The 21486-nt window shown below is 44.2% G+C and overlaps 1 protein-coding gene across 1 annotated transcript in view; it reads left to right on the plus strand.

The window, feature by feature from the left end:
* Positions 1–931: 931 nt before the first annotated feature.
* The window catches only part of MRC1 (mannose receptor C-type 1), a 113590-nt gene continuing 93035 nt past the window's right edge, over positions 932–21486 (plus strand). Inside the window, exons 1-3 of the mRNA XM_062210526.1 lie at positions 932–1093; positions 13571–13972; positions 17486–17659. Of these exons, the coding sequence (XP_062066510.1) occupies positions 1033–1093; positions 13571–13972; positions 17486–17659 (637 nt within the window). The 5' untranslated portion in view covers positions 932–1032. The remainder of the gene's footprint in view (positions 1094–13570; positions 13973–17485; positions 17660–21486) is intronic.

Below are 21486 nucleotides of genomic sequence, written 5' to 3' on the forward strand. Positions count from 1 at the left end.
TGTCATTTGAAAAATAGCTAAATAGATGAGGGGATTAGTTAACATTTTGTTTAATGAAAGGTCTGTTTTTTTCATTTTAAGAAAAATTTCCACTCGCTATGAAATTAATCTACATCTTTTGACCAAACAGCCTGATTTTCTTCTTCCTGAGAGAGGACCCTTCCAAACTTGAAGAGGCCACCACGGGTAAGGCTGGACAGCAAGGCTTTATTGCAACTCCTTTACCACTATTTTTTTCTGTTGTCTAGAGAATTTTCTGGAAAGGGCTTCTAGAACTTTCTCCCTCCTGGCCTTAATGAGAGTCTCTTTTAGGTGCAGCCTCCCTTGCTTTTCTTCTAGGGAGAGGAAGAAAGCTCAGTGTGAATGGTTTCTTTAGAAGCTCTAAAAACAAAAACATTGCCCATGAAGACTGAGGACATGGGCCTCAACCCTTAAGCACCAGGGCTCTGCCATAACACGGATTTTTAGTGTCGCCTTCCTGTCCCTTTAGAGTGGGTGTCCTTTGCCAAGGGCCCCCTGAGGGGTTACTTCCCGGGGGGAACTCGGTTTTCTGGCCCAGGTAGTAGCCTGCAGTTTGGTCTCCACCCAGTGCCAACTGAGGTCTGAGGAGGCCAGGAAGCCCTCAGCTCTTTCACTTCTCTCCTTTGCTGCAGGCAGGGCCGGCCTCCCTGCCCTTCACCATGGCCTTCTCTCCTCCCCGCCCCGCCCCTCACCCCCGCCCCGTCACCCCTCTCCTCCACGTGTCCCTTTCTCCCCTTGCTCTGTGTCTGCCCTTCTCACAAGTTAGCTTACGAAGCAAAGTTGTAACTTTGAATTCCTGTTTTTCCAACCACCCTCATGTGACAGGATATCTCCTTATTGGAGGTTTTCCCTAAATTCAGGAGCCCTTTAAAAGGGAGAGCTTCCTCTCCACTTCTTTCCACGGGGCAGCTCTGAGAGCATGGACTAGGTGGCGGGTGCTCTGGGGCCCTCACTTGTGCGTTGCTTTTCCTCTCCCTCCTCTCCACCACCGGCAGAAAAGACAGCGGGGCCATGAAGCTGTCCCTACTCTTGGCTTTTGTCTCTGTCATTCCGGCTGCTGTTCAGCTGTTGGGTAAGTGTGCTGGGAGGTGGGGGCTCCCTGCCCTGGGCACCCTGGCGCGCCTTCTCCTTTGGGGTGGATGTTGATGGAGTGTTCTCTGCACCTGCCCGAGGCGGCCAGCCCAGCTCCCCGCGCCCCAAGCCCTCTAGTGAAACCCGCTGCCTCGACCTGGCCCCCCGGGGCCCTGGAGCTGCAGCTGGAGGTGGGAGGCTGCCCGGCGCTGGGCTCCCCAGAACTTCTGTCTCCTGTGGTTCCTGCCCACATTTTATTTGTTCAGGAATTTCCTGCTCTGTGGTTCCCTCATTCTAGGTTTCAGTCCAGCTTCTGAGTGGCTGAGAGGAGGGCAGCTTGGTGCCCCCTCATCCTAGGTGTAAGGATGAGATCACAGGTCAGCCCCCAAAAAGGGATTGCATGCCACCTGCGCACGCCTGTTTTCTGTGAACCCTTTAAAGCCTTCATAATTTTTGTTGCTGGCAAGCTCATCCTTATCAGTGTTTTGATTGTTCGAATTGCTGCACAAGCAGATTTATTCCTCTTGTTTTGTTTACTTTTTTCTGGGAACTGGTAATTACTCATTAGGAATAGATTCAGAGCTTTTCAAATTCTCGAAGACCTTAGTGAGTCTGTCTTTTCTACTCCTGTAGACTCAACCTGCTTGAGCTTCAGGATGAGTGCCTAGAAGGATTTCATTCCCTGTCCTATCTAGAGAGCATATAGAAGGATTCCACGTTTGATTTGTGGCTCCCAATCCTCGTTCCTTTATATCAAATCAACAGTGATGAGCTGAGCGCCGATGCTCCGGGCCGTGCAGGTGGGGCTGGACGCTTCCCCATGGGAGGCTGCTTGACAACAGACAAGGGTCAATCGTGTGCCCACTAGGGAGCAGTGATTATCAAAACATGAACAAAGGCGGTACGCTTTACTCCACCACTTTCGAGCTGTGACCTTGGACGAGCCACTTCATTTCTTTGTGCTATAAAGTGACGAGAATAATATTAGTTGTGCTGATACGTCAGTGCGTTAGTGTGGGAGACATTCAGAACAGACGATGGCCCATAGGAAAAGCTTCCCAGGTGTTAGCTACAGGAGACTTCAAAGAGCCTGTGGAAAAAGGGAATCAAAAAGTCACTTGTGTTTTCCCTGAACTCGTTGAAGAGCACGTGTATGAAACGTTGTGCGATTTTTCCTCAATAGTCATTAATTGTCCCCTAAAGCAGTGCATTAAGTATTTAAAAGAGAAGTTTCCCAGGAAACAATGCTTAGATTGTAGCCAGGAGATATTTTACTCTGACTGTAAAGCGGTTCTCTGAGTGAGTAAGGGGTGAGGGGTGGAGGTTTGGCCCTGCAGTCGACACTGCCGAGCCCGCACCTATTCCATATCTGAGTGCTTGGGTTGGAGTCCGAGCCCCATGTGAGTAGCTGGGTCCCTGTCCCACGAGCGAGAGGTCAAACTTGGCTTCCCACTGCCAGCCTTGGTCCCAAGCTGCCTGTTGTGGGCATTTGGGGGGTTAGCCAGTGGATGGGAGATTGCTCTCTCTGTCTCCCTGTCTCTCTGCCTCTTAAATAATAAATAAACAAACAAATCAAAGATGCAGGGTGCTGAAAGGGGAGCTGTTAAACTTGGGCTTGTGAAGACCGCTGAGATAGGGTGTGGCCTTCTCTCGGCCTCTTTTGCAAGATGTTTGTCTTGGGAAAGAGTTGCTAAAATACTCTTCATGGCACCAAAGGGGAAAACTAAGATAAGCAAAAATCTTCTGAGGATTGTGTCAACCCAAGTAGACCATTCTACTTAGGAGTCCTAAGTTCCTCAAATACAAGCTGGATGAACAATTCCAGGACTTTGAGACTGGACTCAAACACAGCACAGCCCACGAGAAATGCAGTTAGCCACATTGTGTAGCCACTCTGGGCGGGGGGCTTAAAGGAAGTAGGTAACATTCATCCAATCCAATCAAGATCTTATTACTCAACATTTAATCCGTATTGACATATTGGACTATTCTCACATTTACTTTTTTTAAATGAACACTTCAAAACCTTACAGCACATCCCAGTTGACACCAGCCTTTTTTAAAGTGTACAGCATCACTTGGTTGCCCTATTGGGCAGCTCAGCTACAGTCCTTTATTCGCTCTAAACCGACTCAGTGGTGCTGAGCAGTGTTTCTCAGTTAGTGTAGGACGTCCCCCCCGGAGCAGCAGGATGCCTGCCTCTGACTGCTGCCTTCCTCCGAGGGCACAGATACTGGAAGAGGAGGGAGGTGCTGAGGATGTGCTCGCTTGCAGAATTAGAAACAAACAAAATGAAGCAAGGGAGCCCTTTCCAGATTTTTTTTTTTCCGGAGCCTACAATTCCTATTTTACCTTTTCTGGCTTCCAGCAGCATTGAGGGAGTCTCTCCCTTTGTTTGTTTATTCTTCTTGCCCTGCTGTCTCTTAAGCATTTGGCCCCTGTGTTCAGGCCTCCATGGGGTTCTTTTTTTTTTTTTTTTTTTTTATGACAGGCAGAGTTAGAGAGACAGAGAGAAAGGTCTCCTTTCCGTTGGTTCACCCCCAAAATGGCCGCTGCAGCCGGCGCTACACCGATCCAAAGCCAGGAGCCAGGTGCTCCCTCCCAGTCTCCCATGTGGGTGCAGGGCCCAAGGACCTGGGCCATCCTCCACTGCCCTCCCGGGCCACAGCAGGTAGCTGGCCTGGAAGAGGAGCAACCGGGACAGAATTCGGCCCCAACCGGGACTAGAACCCGGTGTGCCGGCGCCGAAAGGCGGAGGATTAGCCTAGTGAGCCGTGGCACCGGCCCTCCATGGGGTTCTAATCACAGCAGTCACAGGGAGAGCAGTTTAGGCACAGAAGTGGGACCACAGCAGAGGAGTGCAGCTTAGAAATGAAAGGGTGTGGCTCCTGGGCAGAAGTATGTTGGCAACCTTAAAGCTTTGTTTGCAGAAAGAAAGAAGCACTGAATTGATTTGTGGTGCTCTGATTTCTGGGGGTGGGGGGTAATCCCATCATGGTTGATTGCAAACTGCCAATATGTTGCAACTGGAGGCAGAGTTGGGAAGGACGACAAAAACCAGACTCTCAGTGGTGAGTGCCACTGCCACAGGGCAACACCAAGCCTCACTGGGCTCTCAGGATAAAGCAGAATAAGGGGCTCCATGGCGTGACAGAGCCTAGATCAACTGCTAAGAGTGAAAACGAGGGAAGTCTTGATGGAAGAGGAGGCTTTGGCACCATAGGGCTTTAAAGCAGAAAGGAACTTGGAGATGACCAAGTTTTGAGGTCATCATTTTATAAAGGAAGCAATAGGCTCAGAGAGGCTAAGGGCCAGTATGCTGTTATCTAGCAGGTAGAGGCAACCCTGGACATCACGCTGCAGCTCTCCATTTTCCATCCTCATTCAATTTCTCGCTGTGAATTGAACACTAACACATGCAAATTAGGTTATCCCTGCTGCATCATGTTGGGAGCTCACAATGGGCTGGAAGCAGTCAGAATGTGGTTCACATCCACATTGGTGTCATGCTAAATCCTATAGTCCTGATCCACTTCCTATTTCAATTTCCTCATCCAAATGCTAAGGAAAGGAATTTTGTCATGTAGTTGTCATAGTGGTGATTCTGATAATTATTCTTGAAAACTTTGATCCAGCAAAAGCATGTCTTACATAATTTTTTAAGTTTTATTTACTTATTGCAAAGGGGGGGTGGTGATCGAGTGAGCGAGAGCACTTCCATGTGCTGGTTCACTCTCCCAATGGTTGCAACACCCTGAGCCAGCCCATAATCAGGAGCCAGGAATTCCATCCCAGTGTTCAATGTGGGTAGCAGGAACCCAACGTTAGCTGTTATCTGATGCCTTCCAGGCAGGAAGCTGGTTCAGAAGCAGAGGCAGGATTCAATCCTAGGTTCTCCAACATGGGAAATGGGTGTTCCAAACAGTGGCTTAGTCCTCTGTGCCACAACACTCACTCCTAAATATTAATTCATTTTTTAAAAAAGATATATTAATTTGAAAGTCAAAGTTAGAGAAGGATAGAGAGAGAGAGAAATATCTTCCATCCACTGTTCATTCCCCAAATGGCTGCAATGGCTAGGGCTTGGCCAGGTTGAAGCCAGGAGCCAGGGGCTTCATCTGGGTCTCCCACATGGATACAGGGACCTAAACACTTGGGCCATCTTTCCCTGCTTTTCCCAGGCCATGAGCAGGGAGCTGGATCAGAAGTAGAACAGTCAGGACAAAAACCAGCGCTCATGTAGAATGCCAGTGTCACAGGCGATGGCTTTACCTGCTATACTGCAAAGCTACCTCCTGTTATTAATGTCTTATGGTGCCTTAATTAATTTATTTATTTTTATTTTTTTTGACAGGAAGAGTGGACAGTGAGAGAGAGAGAGAGACAGAGAGAAAGGTCTTCCTTTGCCATTGGTTCACCCTCCAATGGCTGCTGTGGCCAGCGCACCGCGCTGACCCAAAGCCAGGAGCCAGGTGTTTTTCCTGGTCTCCCATGGGGTGCAGGGCCCAAGCACTTGGGCCATCCTCCACTGCACTCCCTGGCCACAGCAGAGAGCTGGCCTGGAAGAGGGGCAACCGGGACAGAATCTGGCGCCCTGACCAGGACTAGAACCTGGTGTGCCGGCACCGCAGGCGGAGGATTAGCCTAGTGAGCCGCAGGCCGGCCACGGTGCCTTAATTTATAAATTTAGCTTTATCATAGGTATGTGTGTAGAGAAAAGGCATACGTAGGATTCCTTCTATTTATGGTGTAGGTCACCTGGTCGCTCTGACTCGACCTCCTATGGATAAGGGATGGGAAGAGTATGTTACTGTGCATAAGTGACTGGAGCAGAAATGAAGATCTTGGGGGGCCATGGCTTCCCAGCAAGCAGGTGGGTGGGTGTCGCTGTATGAGAGAACTGAGGCTCCAAGGATTAAGTGGGCTGCAGAAGTCAGCAAGTGAGGAAGGCCCAGGGCTACCTCTTTTTTATTTTTTTATTTATTTTTTATTTTGACAGGCAGAGTGGACAGTGCGAGAGAGAGACAGAGATAAAGGTTTTCCTTTGCTTTTGGTTCACCCTCCAATGGCTGCTGCAGCCGGTGTGCTGCGGCCGGCGCACCGTGCTGATCCAAAGGCAGGAGCCAGGTGCTTCTCCTGGTCTCCCATGGGGTGCAGGGCCCAAGCACTTGGGCCATCCTTCTCTGCACTCCCTGGCCACAGCAGAGAGCTGGCCTGGAAGAGGGGCAACCGGGACAGAATCCAGTGCCCCAACCGGGACTAGAACCCGGTATGCCGGCGCCGCAAGGCAGAGGATTAGCCTATTGAGCCGTGGCGCCGGCCAGGGCTACCTCTTAACCATGATCTCACTCTGAGGCTAGGCACCATGTATCAGCCGGAGTGTGCTGGTCAGGAACAGTAACAATGGACTTCAAAAAGGCTGTGTAAGATGATGTTTTGAGACAAGTTTATTTTGGTGTAAAACATTTTTGGAATCCATGAAAATGAAGAGGCTTCCAAAAGCTCAGAAATGTATATTCTGGACCGGGGGGCGGGGGAGGGGTGTGTGTGGGCTATACATGGATTACAAATTTCTTTAACACGAAAATTAACTTATCTTTTAATTCCATCTTCCCACAACTTTTTTGAAATATCCTGTATATTTAAAGAAGGACCTAGGTCCCTTCATTTATATCACTTGTCAGAATTTTTATTTCAAGCGGAGGAAGGGAGGGAGTTAATATTTGTAAAGTGTTAGCCATGGCCGGCGCCGTGGCTTAACAGGCTGATCCTCCGCCTTGCGGCGCTGGCACACCGGGTTCTAGTCCTGGTCGGGGCGCCGGATTCTGTCCCGGTTGCCCCTCTTCCAGGCCAGCTCTCTGCTGTGGCCCGGGAGGGCAGTGGAGGATGGCCCAAGTGCTTGGGCCCTGCACCCCATGGGAGACCAGGAGAAGCACCTGGCTCCTGGCTTTGGATCAGTGCAGCGCGCTGGCCACGGCGGCCATTGGAGGGTGAACCAATGGCAAAAGGAAGACCTTTCTCTCTCTCTCTCTCACTGTCCTCTCTGCCTGTCAAAAAAAAAAAAAAATAAGTGTTAGCTACTCGCAGAGGGACCTGCTGGGTACTTTACATAAATGACCCATTAAGGGCTTCACAACAAGTCCAGTGGAAGTAGAGGGCTTTCTAGAGATGAGGAAATTGAGGCGAGGATGTTTAATTTAAGTCCGATAAAACAGCCTTAAATGGTGGAAGTGGGATCTGACTGCAAGTCTGGCGACCCCAAAGAGCATCCCTCTCTTCACCATGCCCACCGTGACCCCCAGGGCTGAAGGTGCCTGGTCTCTGTGTTCTGTTCCTCGGTCCCTCTGTGTGGCTGCTGCACCGGTTCCCTGATCCCTCTGGTCTCATCTTGTCCTGAACTGTTGCACACTGTATTCAGGATGGAGTCTTCCAGGTTCATAACAGTAAGACATATATATTGAGTAATGTCCATGTCAGGAGCTATGTTAAGTACTATAGTTAAATCATCTCACTTAATTCTTACAACAATGATTAGGTCCAACTATTTCCCTGTTGGGTTGCAGATGAGGGGATGGAAGTACAGTGTCGTTTTGAAGGGGATCAAGGTCATCCAGCCAGTAAGCTGTGGATTCTGCCTACATGGTGACCAAACAGTAGGGCTCTGATGATGTTGTGATAGTGTTGACATGATACTTGATTTCAGTGATCAGTTAGCATGGTTCTTTATGAAGAAAGATCGGTGCATGGTCATTCTTGCTGCCAGGTGTTTATTTGTTTGCCTTGAAGTTGAGGCATAGGTTGAAGATGTATGAGCAAGTGGAGAAACTGGCGAGTGGAGAAGCAGGAAGGGTGGGATCCAGGGCACAGGGAGTGAGGTCAGCAGCAGCAGGAAGGCCTCTCATACCCAGATGAGACTGAATGGCCTAGAGGAGGTGTGGACATTCATACATTTAGGAGGTAGGAGGGTGACTGGGAGAATTTCATGTTCCCCATCTTTTCCTTAAAGTCAGACTGTTTTGCCCCCAAAAGGCCACATGCAGCAATTTAAATTAGTAGGTTCTCTGAATGTTTGATGAATGAATGAAAGAGTGAAGTGAAAAATAAATTAATTCTCAATGTTTCCTAGATTTCCCTGCCAGCACCCAGCACAGCTGGTTGCACGTTCTAAGTGTACAACAAATAGTTTTCACTTCTTTTCAGTTCCCGGTGGTGGTGGTGATAGGGGTACAATGTAGGTTTTCCATTTCTCCTGCTATGGCTGATGAACAATCAGTGTTTCTTAGTCTAGGCTCTCCCAGCAGCTGGCCTGTGACAGCTGCGCTCTGATTTGAGTCAAGTAGGGCTTTTTTTTTTTGTAGGCAATCCCAGGAAACACCGGCAGGGGTGTGGGGAAGTGAGACAGGAAGACGGGGTGCACTGCCAAGCCAGTGACCGCTGTGAGCTACAGGAAAGCTCTGAGCGATGGTGTGGGATATGTGCTTAGGGTCCCCCCAACCGAGGCACCAGGCTTCAGCGGTTTGTCAGTTCCCACCCATCACTGGGACGGGCTCCTCCGAAGGGGGTTTATTAACTCTCTGACCCGTCTGGTCTGTGCCATGTACAGGCATAGGGGCTCTCATGGTGAGGGCAAAACCCCAGGCTCACGGTTGTAGTGCTGGCATTTGGGAACAAGGCCTGTATGCACTGAAATGGCAAAGGCCGAGGAGGAATAAGTCAGGTCTGACTGATGCTGCTACAGAATCCTCACACATCTGCCTCTGCTCCAGCTGCTGCTTCTTCTTTTTTTCCTCAAGATTTAGTTATTTATTTGAAGGGCAAAGGGAAAGAGAAACTTTCATCTGCTGGTTCATTCCATCTGGGTCTCCCGTGTGGGTGGTTGGGGCAAGCACTTGGATCATCTTTAGCTGCCTTACCAGGTGCATTTGCAGGGAGCTGAATTGGAAGTGGAGCAGCAGGGACTTGAACCAGTGCCCATATAAGATGCCCACATGGCAGCTTAGCTCACTGCACCACAATGCCAGCCTTGAGCTTCTTGTCTTTGTATACATTTACCATGGACAAAATATATAAGAAAATGTGACATAACATAGTTATATTTCTAAATAGTCACCTTTAATAAGCTAATTTTCTTTGCTAGTAGGTTTAGAAGTTTAATTATATATTTAACATTAGGGAGTAATTTTAAAATGTTAAAATGTGCCTAAAAGAAAATTCATGCCAGTGTTATTGGGTGGTTAGTTTTCTGTTACTCTCAACCCGACCTACTGAGGAGAAAGTTATTGCATTTTTCTCAAATGCAATTTTGCCCTAGATATTTCTGCTCTTGAACTAACCACAGCACGGTGAGTGCTACGGTGCCTAGGGAACTTGTCTCTTTGGTTTGTCTTTGTGTTGTCACTAGCATAGTGCCTGGCACATAGTAGAGTTCACCAATTATTTGCTAAAAAACAAATGTAAGATCAGTAAGATAAAGTGAAGGTGGAGGGAGAATCAATTCTGTACAAAAATTTCTGCTGTGTAAATATTAAAAAGAAAGCAAAGCCCAAGAAAACAAAACCCACACATCTAATCCCATAGGTGAAATTACCAAGAAATGGATATAACTCTCCAGCTGTCCTTATTTTCTCAGCCTTGAAATACTTCTATTACAATAATATAATTAGTAGAGACAAAAAATACAATGTTTATAAATATATCACATTCAGTGTGACTAGTAGTGACAAAAATGCCACAAGCTGTCTTTTGGTCAAGGTCTTCAACATGCTGTCAGAGGAAGTGCAGTGTTTTCAGATACGTTTCACAGAGACAAAGCTACATGCTGACAACTTAGAGAGAAGAGAAAGGCATGAAGGCATCAACAGAAAGTGATCATTCTCCGTTTCCTTGTATTGTCAGCAAGGGCAATATCAAACTTACACTGCTTCCTGACGTCTAAAGACAAATAAAGGAAATAAGAAGAGCTGTGTGTATTGCAATAGAAGCTTTTCATTTCCATGTACTCTTCCCGTCAATTTAAATATTTTTTACTAATTGCTCTTTGGTGGATATCAGCTTTCAGGGGAAAAACTAATTTTAAATAGATGCATTATCATAATTCTATTACTAAACAATGATGAATTTGGGTAATTCGTCAAGCTGCTTCCGGTTTAATGAATACGCTTGGAATCATTCAATTTGTATCGGTGAGAGACTACAATAGTGAGACAGAATAAGCAGTTTCCTCTTCTCGTGGAGTATGCATTCCCATAGATGGATATTAATAACACATAAGTAAACAAATCATGATTTAAGATGGTTATGGACCATCTATAGAAAACAGAAAAGTAAAATTAGGATGGTCGGCTCAGTAAAGAGTTGACACTTGAGCTGAAACCTTACTAAGCATACTCAGAAGAGAGAATTAAAAAACGGGCAATCACACAAGTAGAAATGAGGTCGGAGTGTTTGAGGAACAGCAAGGTGGCGTGTTTGGAAGACAGTGAGTGAGAGAGAGAGTACGGTGAGGCCAGAAGGGTAGCTGGGCTGGGTCATGCCCTCTCGAATTAGCTGTGATGCAGGGGCTGGAGTTGTGTGTATGTGTTGTTTTCCTGGGAATAGTGGTACCACTCTTGAAAGGTTTCAACTGTTGGAGACCTAGAAAGAAAAACCTCCTTCCAACCCAGAAACCTTTTTCACAAAAGTAGAAGAGAAAGAAAATATTTTATAATTGTGTAAGCATTCAACCAAATGGGATGCTCATCACAGGCAAACTGCCAAGGAGACTGTGAAAACAGAAAGAAACCTTTGCTCTTTCATGTAGCTCAGGGGATACTACCCATTACTCTGGGTAGGTTTGCAATTTGGGGTCTAGTGACAAGCCAAGCCCATCTTCTGGGAAACTGAGAGATTTGTCAATGTTTTCCTTGGTGATGGCATTCCAAAGACAGCAAGACCATGGGGGCAGTGGAGTTGGTGACAGGAGAAGGATGTGTTAGGGTGCTCCAGAGACATAGGGGAGTTGGGTTGAGAAGAGAGAACAACATTATTGAAGGACAGTTATGAAGGCTGGCAAGCCCAAAATCTTCAGGGCTAGGCTGGAAATTCAGAAAAGAGTTGATTTGCAGTTGAGTCAGGGTAGTCCAGAGGAAGAATTTCTCCTCAGAATTCACCTGATTGGAGGAGGCCCATCTACATTGTGTAGAGTATTCTGTTTTACTACTGATTGGAATGATAATCCCATTTGAAACAACACAAAACAAAGCTTCACAACAACACTCAGACTGGTATTAGACCAAATATCTGGGTACCATGACCCAACCAAATTGACACATAAAATTAACCATTGTAGTAGATTTTTTATAGAGCTACTCATTACATCCCACTCTTTCCCAGGAAAATGTGCAAGTCCTGAGAATCCAGGACAACTCTTAGTAACAAGAACAGGTCAAACATGGGAAGGAGTTGAACTAGGTGAGAGGAGATTCAGTCAGGCACCGTGTGTTTAGGTGACAACAGAAGCAAGTAGTCTGGATCCAGGCTTTACTGAGTCCTAATTCCCAGAAATGAAACCACACAGATGAGTAACTCAGCTGAGGAAATGAGGCAGAAGTTCAAGATAGCGTAGAGTTAGAAACCCAGGAAGGATAAATGCGGGAAATCTTAAACACTTAGGAGCAAGAGCAGATATAGGAGCTCACTAGGAAAAAATATTCTTCTATGGCAAAGATTCAGTATGAACTTCAGAACTGATCTCAGAGTGGAGGTGGTGCTCACCTCACTGGCGCTGAGAACCATAAATGGCACATGGTACGTGAGAGTTCTTTGTGAACTCTGGAGGACAGGACTAGTGCAGCTGTTCTTTGGGAGTGTTTCACTGGGATGATTTGATTACAAAGAAAGCTCACTTAGACCCTCAGATATCTGCAATCCTACCAGTAGAAAGAATTGAAGAAAACTTTGCAAGAAGTGCTTGCTTTATTTTTGTCTTGTAAAATATAAGAAGCCAATTCCTTTCATCTGTGTATTTTTTTGAAAAAAAATACAAAAAATTTTATATGAACTTAGTTTTGATATATGGGGGAAAACCTTACCAGATCCAGATTCTCCCCACACCCCCTTTTTTGCAAGAGGAAGTTTGGATTTGCCAGCTAGCAGCTAGGTACTCTAAGTATATGAGCCATCCATACACATTGCTTAACTCACCAGTCCCAAATTACAACTATAGAACACATTCTTATTTAAGTTTTTCTCATAAGATATTAACCCCAATGACATACAACTTGTCATTTAATTATCTTTTGTTGTGAATGTCACAAATTATTGAACATTAAAATGCATCTTTGTATCTTTCTGTTTGTATAAGGGTTACATTGAGTATGCAAAGAAATGAAAGTTAGCATAATACAACTGACACTAACTTGTCTAAATGCTACATCTAAGCTGGGTATATATTGTTAAGAGAGAAAAATAAAATAAAGCAAAACCAAAAACTTTGAGTTGGCCTAACCTGGGATACCCAAAAAACACTTAATTTAAAAAATACACAAGACAGGAATTGAAGATAAAATTATATAAACTAGAAACAATTTTTTTTTTTTTTGCTTACTGATTAGATAACAGTTAAGAAGGCTGCTTCCCATATCAGAGTACAGAGTGTTTGAGTCCCAGCTCTGATAATGATTCCAGCTTTCTGCTAATGCCCACCCTGGGAGGCAGCAGATGATGGCCCAAGTAGTTGGGTCCCTGCCACCCACATGGGAGACTGGAATTGAGTTCCAGGCTCTTAGGTTCAGCCCCAGCCCAGCACTGGTCATTATAGGCATTTGGGGATGGGGCTTTTTATGCCTCTGTCTCTAAACAAAACAAAAACCTACTGTTATTATTAGGATACTTATATCTAGATTTCATCTACGTATCTGAAGGAGGGTCAGGGTGTGTCACGCTTAAAAATCCTATTCTAGGAAGAGCCATATTATGAAATGCATATTATGAAAAAACTATGCATGGATCTCAAAATTTTTTGGCGCTAAAATGAACTTAAGATTTCCATTTTCTACAAACTTTTGGAAGTATGCTTACATGTATTTCATTTATATTACTGCATTCAATTATCCAAATTTTCTTTGCCCAGATTGATGTTATATTCACTTCTATCGTCTATCTGCTTTTTACATTCACTCCACTATGATCCATGAGCATTGTTTTTAAGTGGCCCTTTTCTTAAGGTTCCTCCTAAAGATTAAAATAGCTTGAAGGATGATTGCTGACTGCCCAGGTGCTAACCGTGGTAGGGCCTCAGGCCAGCCCCTCTCTCCAACTTTAGGGGTCTCAAGAAGGGAGCTGAGCGGGCCCAGACACAGTCACCTTCATTTCCTTTCCTATAATTATACATCTTTGGGGAAACAGAAAGGTTGAGAACTTTTGACCTAAAAATGTTGTCTTTGCTTCTTGGATCCACTTGAGCATGCTTTCTTTTCTTTCTTTTTTTTTTTTTTAACAGACACTAGGCAATTTTTAATTTATAATGAAGATCACAAGCGCTGTGTGGAAGCCATCAGTTCCAGTGCCGTCCAGACTGCAGTTTGCAACCAGGATGCTGAATCACAGAGATTCCGATGGGTGTCTGAATTCCATGTCATGAGTGTTGCATTTAAATTATGCTTGGGGGTGCCTTCCAAAACCGACTGGGTTTCTGTCACTCTATATAATTGTGACTCAAAAAGTGAATTTCAGAAATGGGAATGCAAAAATGACACACTTTTTGGAATCAAGGGTGAAGATTTATTTTTTAACTATGGCAACAGACAAGAAAAGAATATTATGCTGTACAAGGGATCTGGTTTGTGGAGCAGGTGGAAGATCTATGGAACCACAGATGATCTGTGCTCCAGAGGTTACGAAGGTAAGAAGCTGGGAATTTGTTACCCCTGCATCATATTGTTCTCATTTTCTTGGTTGTAAACTAACTCAAGAAAATAAGCCTGTTTGTGTTTGGTTTGTACTAGAAATACTAACTGATCACTTACTTTTGTTTTTGAATTATTCTGTTCTGAGATAACGTGATGGTGAATACATGAGGTTGAAAGGTCCTGAATGTTACTTTGGTGATTTGTGATTAATGGGCAGACATTCCTTTTAAATTTCTCTAAGCTTTTTTAGAAGTATGAGTTGCAATTTTTAGAAAGTAATTTCACTGTCGGTCTTTGGCCCAAAGCCTCCTATTTATTATTATAACATTGTAGTGATAAATAAATTCGATCAGACTTTTCTTTACCTTTGGATTAAGTTATCCCTGGAGGAGTGGTCCTGGGAACAACATTCTTAGCATATTCAGATTGCCTAAAATGAAGTTTTGGCACGTTCCTTGACAATTTGGGTTTCTAAATATTTCTGATTTTTTTGTCTCCCTATGGGTATTTAGAGGCTATAGTAACCAAAAGATTAGGAAGTCTGAGGAGTCAACCTATAAGTTAACAGTCAGCAGATTTAGTAAGCTATCTTACAAAGTGGTAGTAATAGTAGGATAGGTCATTATTTTATTTGTTGTTGGTCCTTGAGCTCTTTAAGATGAAATAAAATGATTACTTAGTCTTGTACAAATTTCATTCTCTGGGGGCTATCTGAGAAAGAAGTAATAAAAAGAACTTGAATACTTTTATAAAGGCTGGTCTCTTGTATCATTTGATGTTATAACCCATTTCAGATTTTAGATACTTGGTTACTGTGAAGTGTTGTCTAGAACAACCTCAAGGTCAGAGGAAGAGCCTGCCTTTGGGGAGTTAAGATTGCCTGTTTCCAAAATCGCTGTTACTAGGGCTGCTAATATTGGCTGGATCTAGTTTATCATAGCTAGAGAGAGCATAGGAATTCATGTTAAAAGGTAATTTGCCAGTTTTCCACTTTCCATCAGTATAAGGGGTCAAGAAAAGCAGGGATTGAAGGAAAGTGAGAAGAGAGCTAAGAAATGAGTAATTCGAAGGCATTTATTGAACATAATGTAGGGTTGGAAGTGATATGAGAGGTAACTTCAGTAACACAACCTTCCAGGAGAAACTCAATAGAAAATGATAATGGAGGGCAAGAGTGAATCCAACTTGAATAAAATTCTACAATTGTGCTAATTGAGGAATTCAACTTGAGAAAGATTGATGCTACGACTTTGGACTTGCTTTATTGTAGAATACCATGCTGTAGCTCTCTCCCTCTCACTTTGTTTCTTCCTATTTGCTTTGAGACAATATGCACAGGGTTTAGGATAGTGGTCCTCAAACTTCATTATGTTCAAGGATCATTTGGAAACCTTGTTAAAAATGCAGATCCCAACTCCCCTTCCCACCCAGATATTGAATTAGCATATGAGAGAGGGATCCAGGAATCTCTTGAGGTCTATTTATGAAAACCTGAGAGATTCTGGGGCAGATTGTACATTAACCACATTTTACATACTCTCCAGTGATGTCCTCATACTTAATATCCTTCAAGAGGGTCTAGTCACTCAGAGTGATCTTGAGTTCCACAGACTTGATAATGCATTAGAACTGAAGACCATTTATGGGGGACAGGAGATGGCTGAGGCTAAGGATTATTTTAGAATAATAGAATCAAAATTGTAAACTTGCATGGATTTAAATATTATCTGGAAGTTTGGACCATAAGAGGAAGAATAAATTGACCACAACTACATGATTATCCTAAGAAGTGGCTGGGGTGGAACTTGGTTTTACTGGCCTCAGTGCCTGGTAATAGAATGGCTCAGAAATTACCAGGTAAATACAGTTAGTCCAAAAATGTCCATTTCTGATTGGCATCTATCAATCTAGCCCAGAAAATTTCTGGCCAACTTAATGAATAGTGCAACTAGCCCTGAGGTGGCCTTAATGGGTTTTCTTCACAGGAAGGAAGAAGTGTCCAAGCAAATAAGAGTGATAGTTATTTCTGCTTCCAGCACATTCCTTGTACAATATGTGATTTGGAAGCCTAGTCCTGTAACTTAGTGGAGCTAGAGCTGTAGGAACACTTTAAGGTTATTAATAACTAGCCAACCGACAAAAAAAGTGGTAGTTAAACGTGAACCTAGTCTGCAAGGGGGGATGGATAAGTAAATGAGTAGAGGGAAAGGACAGAGAATAAGAAATTTGCATTTATTATGCTCTTAATACGTGCTGTGTGATTTGCAAACTATTTATCTCAATAATTAAATGTCTTTCAATAACTTCTTTTTAAAAGATTTATTTTATTTATTTGAAAGACAGAGTTACAGAGAGAGGTAGAGACAGAGAGAGGTCTTCCATCTGCTGGTTCACTCCCCGATGGCCACAACAGCCGGAGCTGAGCCCATCTGAAGCCAGGAGCCAGGAGCTTCTTCTGGGTCTCCCATGTGGGTGCAGGGGCCCAAGGACTTGGGTCATCTTCCACTGCTTTCCCAAGCCATAGCAGAGAGCTGAATCGGAAGTCAGGCAGCCGGGTCTTGAACCAGTGCCCATATGGGATGCCAGTGCTTCAGGCCAGGGCTTTAATCTGCTGTGCCACAGCACTGGCCCCTTTTAAGAAATTTTAATTCATAGAATGCATGAAATATAATTAAGAAAAAGTCCTTCCTTATATAGATAAGAATGTGACCACTTATGGCAAAAGGACAAATACTTCAGTGTAAAAGGTTATAATCTTCCAACCCTACAAAGGCAGGGTTGAACATACAGAAGCATTTCGCTATGCAGGTTAACCTTGTTGTCAGTGGAGATGTGTCTGAATATCTATAATCCTTTTGGATGATATTAAATCATAATCAAGAATGATTCTATATTTACTTCAATGTTCCTTTCTAGTTGAATCCACACCTTCCCACCTGATATGTTTGAATTCAGTTTTTAAAAGGACAGAAATTGATTGTTGATGGCATCTAATGGTTTTGAGTGGTTTCTTTGAATGATGTGGATCAGAGAACTATGCCGAAATCCCTATGTGTCCTGTAGTCATTGTTGAGAGACTAAGGAGGGGACAGAACTGATGGGAAGTGGTTGGAGAGGATTTAGGTATTGATTTTGTATTTGGGCTATGCAGCTTTCTGGTTATTTTCATGTAAAGATTCAATAATTCTGTGGTTCCAACCAAGGAGAAGGATGGCCTGTCTCTGTTTTAGACGAAATGCTGACTGCTATTGCCTGAGAGGATGAAGAGAAGTCCATCCCCAAAGAGCAGAAATAACTAGAGCTATTCCTAAGTGCCAACCACTGAAAATACTCAGCAAAAGGCAGGAGGAGAGAGGAAAAAGTGGGAGAAAGAAAAGGAATCTCCTGGGTGGGAACAGCAGGCGTGGTCAGAGGAGTAAGAGATTCCTTCAGTGTGTTTCCTGTTGGAAAGGCAATGTTCAGAAGTGTCACTCACATTCGAATTGCAAATCCTTATGTTTCTCTAGCCATGTATACGCTACTGGGCAATGCAAATGGAGCAACCTGTGCATTTCCATTCAAGTTTCAAAACAAGTGGTACGCGGATTGCACAAGTGCAGGGCGCTCAGATGGATGGCTCTGGTGTGGAACAACCACAGACTACGATGCGGATAAGCTCTTTGGATTCTGTCCAGTGAAATGTAAGTGACTGCTTTCTTTGAGGAAAGTTTGGCAGGCTCAGGATGACTGCATAAGAAGACCTTGCATGGATCTACAGCATTTTTTTCCCAGAGTGATTTCACCTTTATTATTTTATTATATCCCACCACAGCCCCTTACTGTTATCATGGTCCCAATTTTAGGATGAAGAAAATAATCCATAGTGACTGAGACCAGCATATAGATCTTCTGACTCTTGAGTACTGGATACTTAAAAATTCATTAATTCAGTTGAGAGGTAGACACACACACACACACACACACAGAGAAAGAGGGGGAGAGAGAGAGACAGAGAGAAAGAGACGGGTGCGGGGAGAGATCTCATCCAACAGTTCATTCCCCAACTGCCTGCCCAGTGGAGGTGGAGGTAAGGCAAAACTTGGAGCTAGGAATGCAATTCAGGACTCCCACACGGGTGGGAGGAACTTGATTACTTGAGCCATCACTGCTGTTGCCCAGGCTTAGCAAGAGTAGGAAGCTTGAATCAGGAGCCAGAGCCAGGTATTAAACACAGGCATTCAAATGTGGGTTGGGAGCTACACCAAAGGCCTGCCCTTCAGCCTGGAGCTCTCTGTGTGGATTTGAATCTTGCTAAGAACACCAGACTACATGCCAATGACCCACCATTCCTTGCAATTAGCAGTTATTTTCTAAAACTCTAGGACAAGGTACACTATATATGATACACTATCTATTCAATATTGGCAGTAGGTGAACCATTTCCCTATATCCCAGATGCTTTACTTTTTTTAAGATTTATTTATTTTATTTGAAAATCAGAGTTACACAGAGAGAGAAAGAGAGACAGAGAGAGAGAGAGAGAGAAGTCTTCCATCTGCTGGTTCACTCCCCAATTGGCCGCAACGGCCGGAGCTGTGCCGATCTGGAGCCAGGAGCTTCTTCCCAGTCTTCCATGTGGGTGCAGGGGCCCAAGGACTTAGGCCATCTTCTACTGCTTTCCCAGGCCATAACAGAGAGCTGGATCAGAAGTGGAGCAGCTGGGTCTTGCAGTAGCGCCCATATGGGATGCTGCACTGCAGGTGGTGGCTTTACTTGTTAAGCCACAGCAATGACCCCACAAATGCTTTACTTTTGTCAACCATAGATAAAAAACAATATGAATGATGCCACAAAGATGGGTCAGATGCAGAAAGAGATGCAAGGGGCTCCTGCATTTAATTTTGTATGAATGTAATGAAAAGGCTCTTTGGGTTGAAAATGATAGTAATTAATACCCTTTTAAAGTTTACCTTAGGAAGAATGTTATTTAGTTTAACACAGCTACAAATCAATGCAGTGGGTAATTTATAAGCTCGAAGCAGGTTTAAAATGAAAATTTAAATTTTATTGCAATCATGTCAAATAAATGATACTGTGTTATTTCAGCAGGAAGGCATCAGAACAGATGAAGTCCTGGTGTTCTTTCCATGCTTAAGAATCTGTAAAGAGAGGCCAGCATTGCTGTACAGCAGGTTAAGCCACCACTTGCAATGCCAGCATCCCCTATGAATGCCGATTTGAGTCCCTGCTTCTCTGTTTCAAATACAGCTCCGTGCTAATGCCTGGGAGAGCAGTGGACAATGGCCAAGTACTTGTGCCCCTGCCATCTATGTGGGAGACCTAGATGGACTTCCAGGCTATTGGCTTGGCCTGGCCCAGCCCTGGCTGTTGCAGCCATTTGGGGAGTAAACCAGCTAGTAGAATATCTTTCTCTCCATCTCTCCCTCTCTCTAACTCTGCCTTTCAAATAAATAAAAATAAATCTTTTTTAAAAGGCTCTGTATAGAGTCAGCAGGTTTTAGGTGGGAGGCGGAGCTGGAGCCCAGGAAGAGGGACAAGGAAGAGTTCTTTGATTCACCTTCCTCATCCATACACATGCTCTTTCTATTTCTGGCTTCCCACTTCTTCCCAAACTTCTTACCCCTTGCTCCCTCCTGCTCCTTCAGACTGTATCAGTGCAGCTTCCGTTCCCTGGTACGACCCAGAACTCTCTGTCCTGCTCCCCTGCGAAAGGGCAGGGAGAGGGGAAGCAACTGAGGAAGTCTGGATGGTGTGAGACTGCCTGCACTGTGAGAGCATCACAATGAAACTCTCGTGATCACAAATCTGCATCTAAGCCTTATTATAAAGCAACACAAATTCCAAATATTATCTTCATCTGTCAAATTAAAGCCCGCTTCTAGGCATGTAGCTGTTTGTCTTTTTTGATTTATAATCCCTAAGCATCCCACTGAAGAGAAATTATTTGATTTCTCAGCCCTGCACATGACTGTACACATCTTCTGCATGTGGCCCCTTTGTGCTGGGAGAAGGCCCCCAAAACTCACAGGTTCCATGTTCATAGGGACACTGCTTGCCTGGTCTTGGATGGGGTCTATGTATTTGCCTTTGTTATATCAACCTTTAGAGATCTGATTTCCGTTAGTGTTGTTTTTTTTTTTTTTTTTTTGACAGGCAGAGTGGACAGTGAGAGAGACAGAGAGAAAGGTCTTCCTTTTGCCGTTGGTTCACCCTCCAATGGCCGCCGCGGTAGCGCGCTGCGGCCGGCGCACCGCGCTGTTCCGATGGCAGGAGCCAGGTGCTTCTCCTGGTCTCCCATGGGGTGCAGGGCCCAAGCACTTGGGCCATCCTCCACTGCACCCCCTGGCCACAGCAGAGAGCTGGCCTGGAAGAGGGGCAACCGGGACACGATCGGTGCCCCGACCGGGACTAGAACCCGGTGTGCCGGCGCCGCAAGGCGGAGGATTAGCCTAGTGAGCCGCGGCGCCGGCCCGTTAGTGTTTTATAGATGTCTCATTTTTGCATGAGAAGTCTTTGTCTGCAAGACTTGAGATTTTTTCTGAAGATAAAACATTCGCTTTGCAGTGACTCAGAAGTGTCTTTCTACTTCATTTAGAAGGAATCATGTTTTCTAAACCTGCTATTCTGGAATGTATAGGAGTTGTATTTCATGGGTTCGACTATAGCAACCTCTACTTCACTGAGGCTGACATGAGTGTTTGGATACATATGTGATTTAATGAATGAAATGTGAGAACAAATGGAGTCACCCAGTAATACACACAAAACGCTCACAGCCTTGGATATGTGTTACCCTATGATCAATGGAATAGTTTCTTAGTCCTGTTCTGTTAATTTATATCTTCACAGCTAAATTTTGTATTTTTTCCTATTATGAAAAGTAAAACATTGCTTTATTTCAGTATGCATTAAAATTTTAAAGCACATTTGATTCATTTCATGCTTTCCTTAAAGGGATTTGAAATTTTCCAATCTATTGTATTTTCTAGTCCTTCCAAAAGAATATTTTATTTTATATTAACTTTAAAATAGCGGGTTCAATACAGGAAAGTGGGGTACCAGTTATTGACCTAGTGACACTTAATGTAAGCTGTTCATTGTCCTTTACATTGTTTATTGCAATGTTTTCCTTCTATTTAGACATTCATTTTCAAGTAACATGAGAACAGGAAAAGGAAAGACCCTGTTGTCTCAGTTCTCCAGAGCTTGCAACTTCAGCTTTCAACATTGGTTGTGCTGGTTGATTGTGGGAATGTGAACTCTTTGGGGGAGATGATGTATAGTCAGCAAACCTATACATTCACTGAGAAATAAGTGTTAATTCCTGGGTTTGAAATGCAAAATGTTCTTTTTCTTTAAATGAAGAGAAGAGCCAAGTGTATTTCCTGCTTTGGTCATTTTCCTTTCCTTTCCTCTGTGCCTGGGCAGGAAATACTCCTTGATTTTAGTATTCACTTTTTTTGTTTACTGTATTATAAACAAAGCCGCCAAATATCTAAAACATTTT

Source organism: Lepus europaeus, chromosome 14 (assembly GCF_033115175.1).
Source record: "Lepus europaeus isolate LE1 chromosome 14, mLepTim1.pri, whole genome shotgun sequence".
In the NCBI taxonomy this organism is placed as follows: Eukaryota; Metazoa; Chordata; class Mammalia; order Lagomorpha; family Leporidae; genus Lepus; species Lepus europaeus.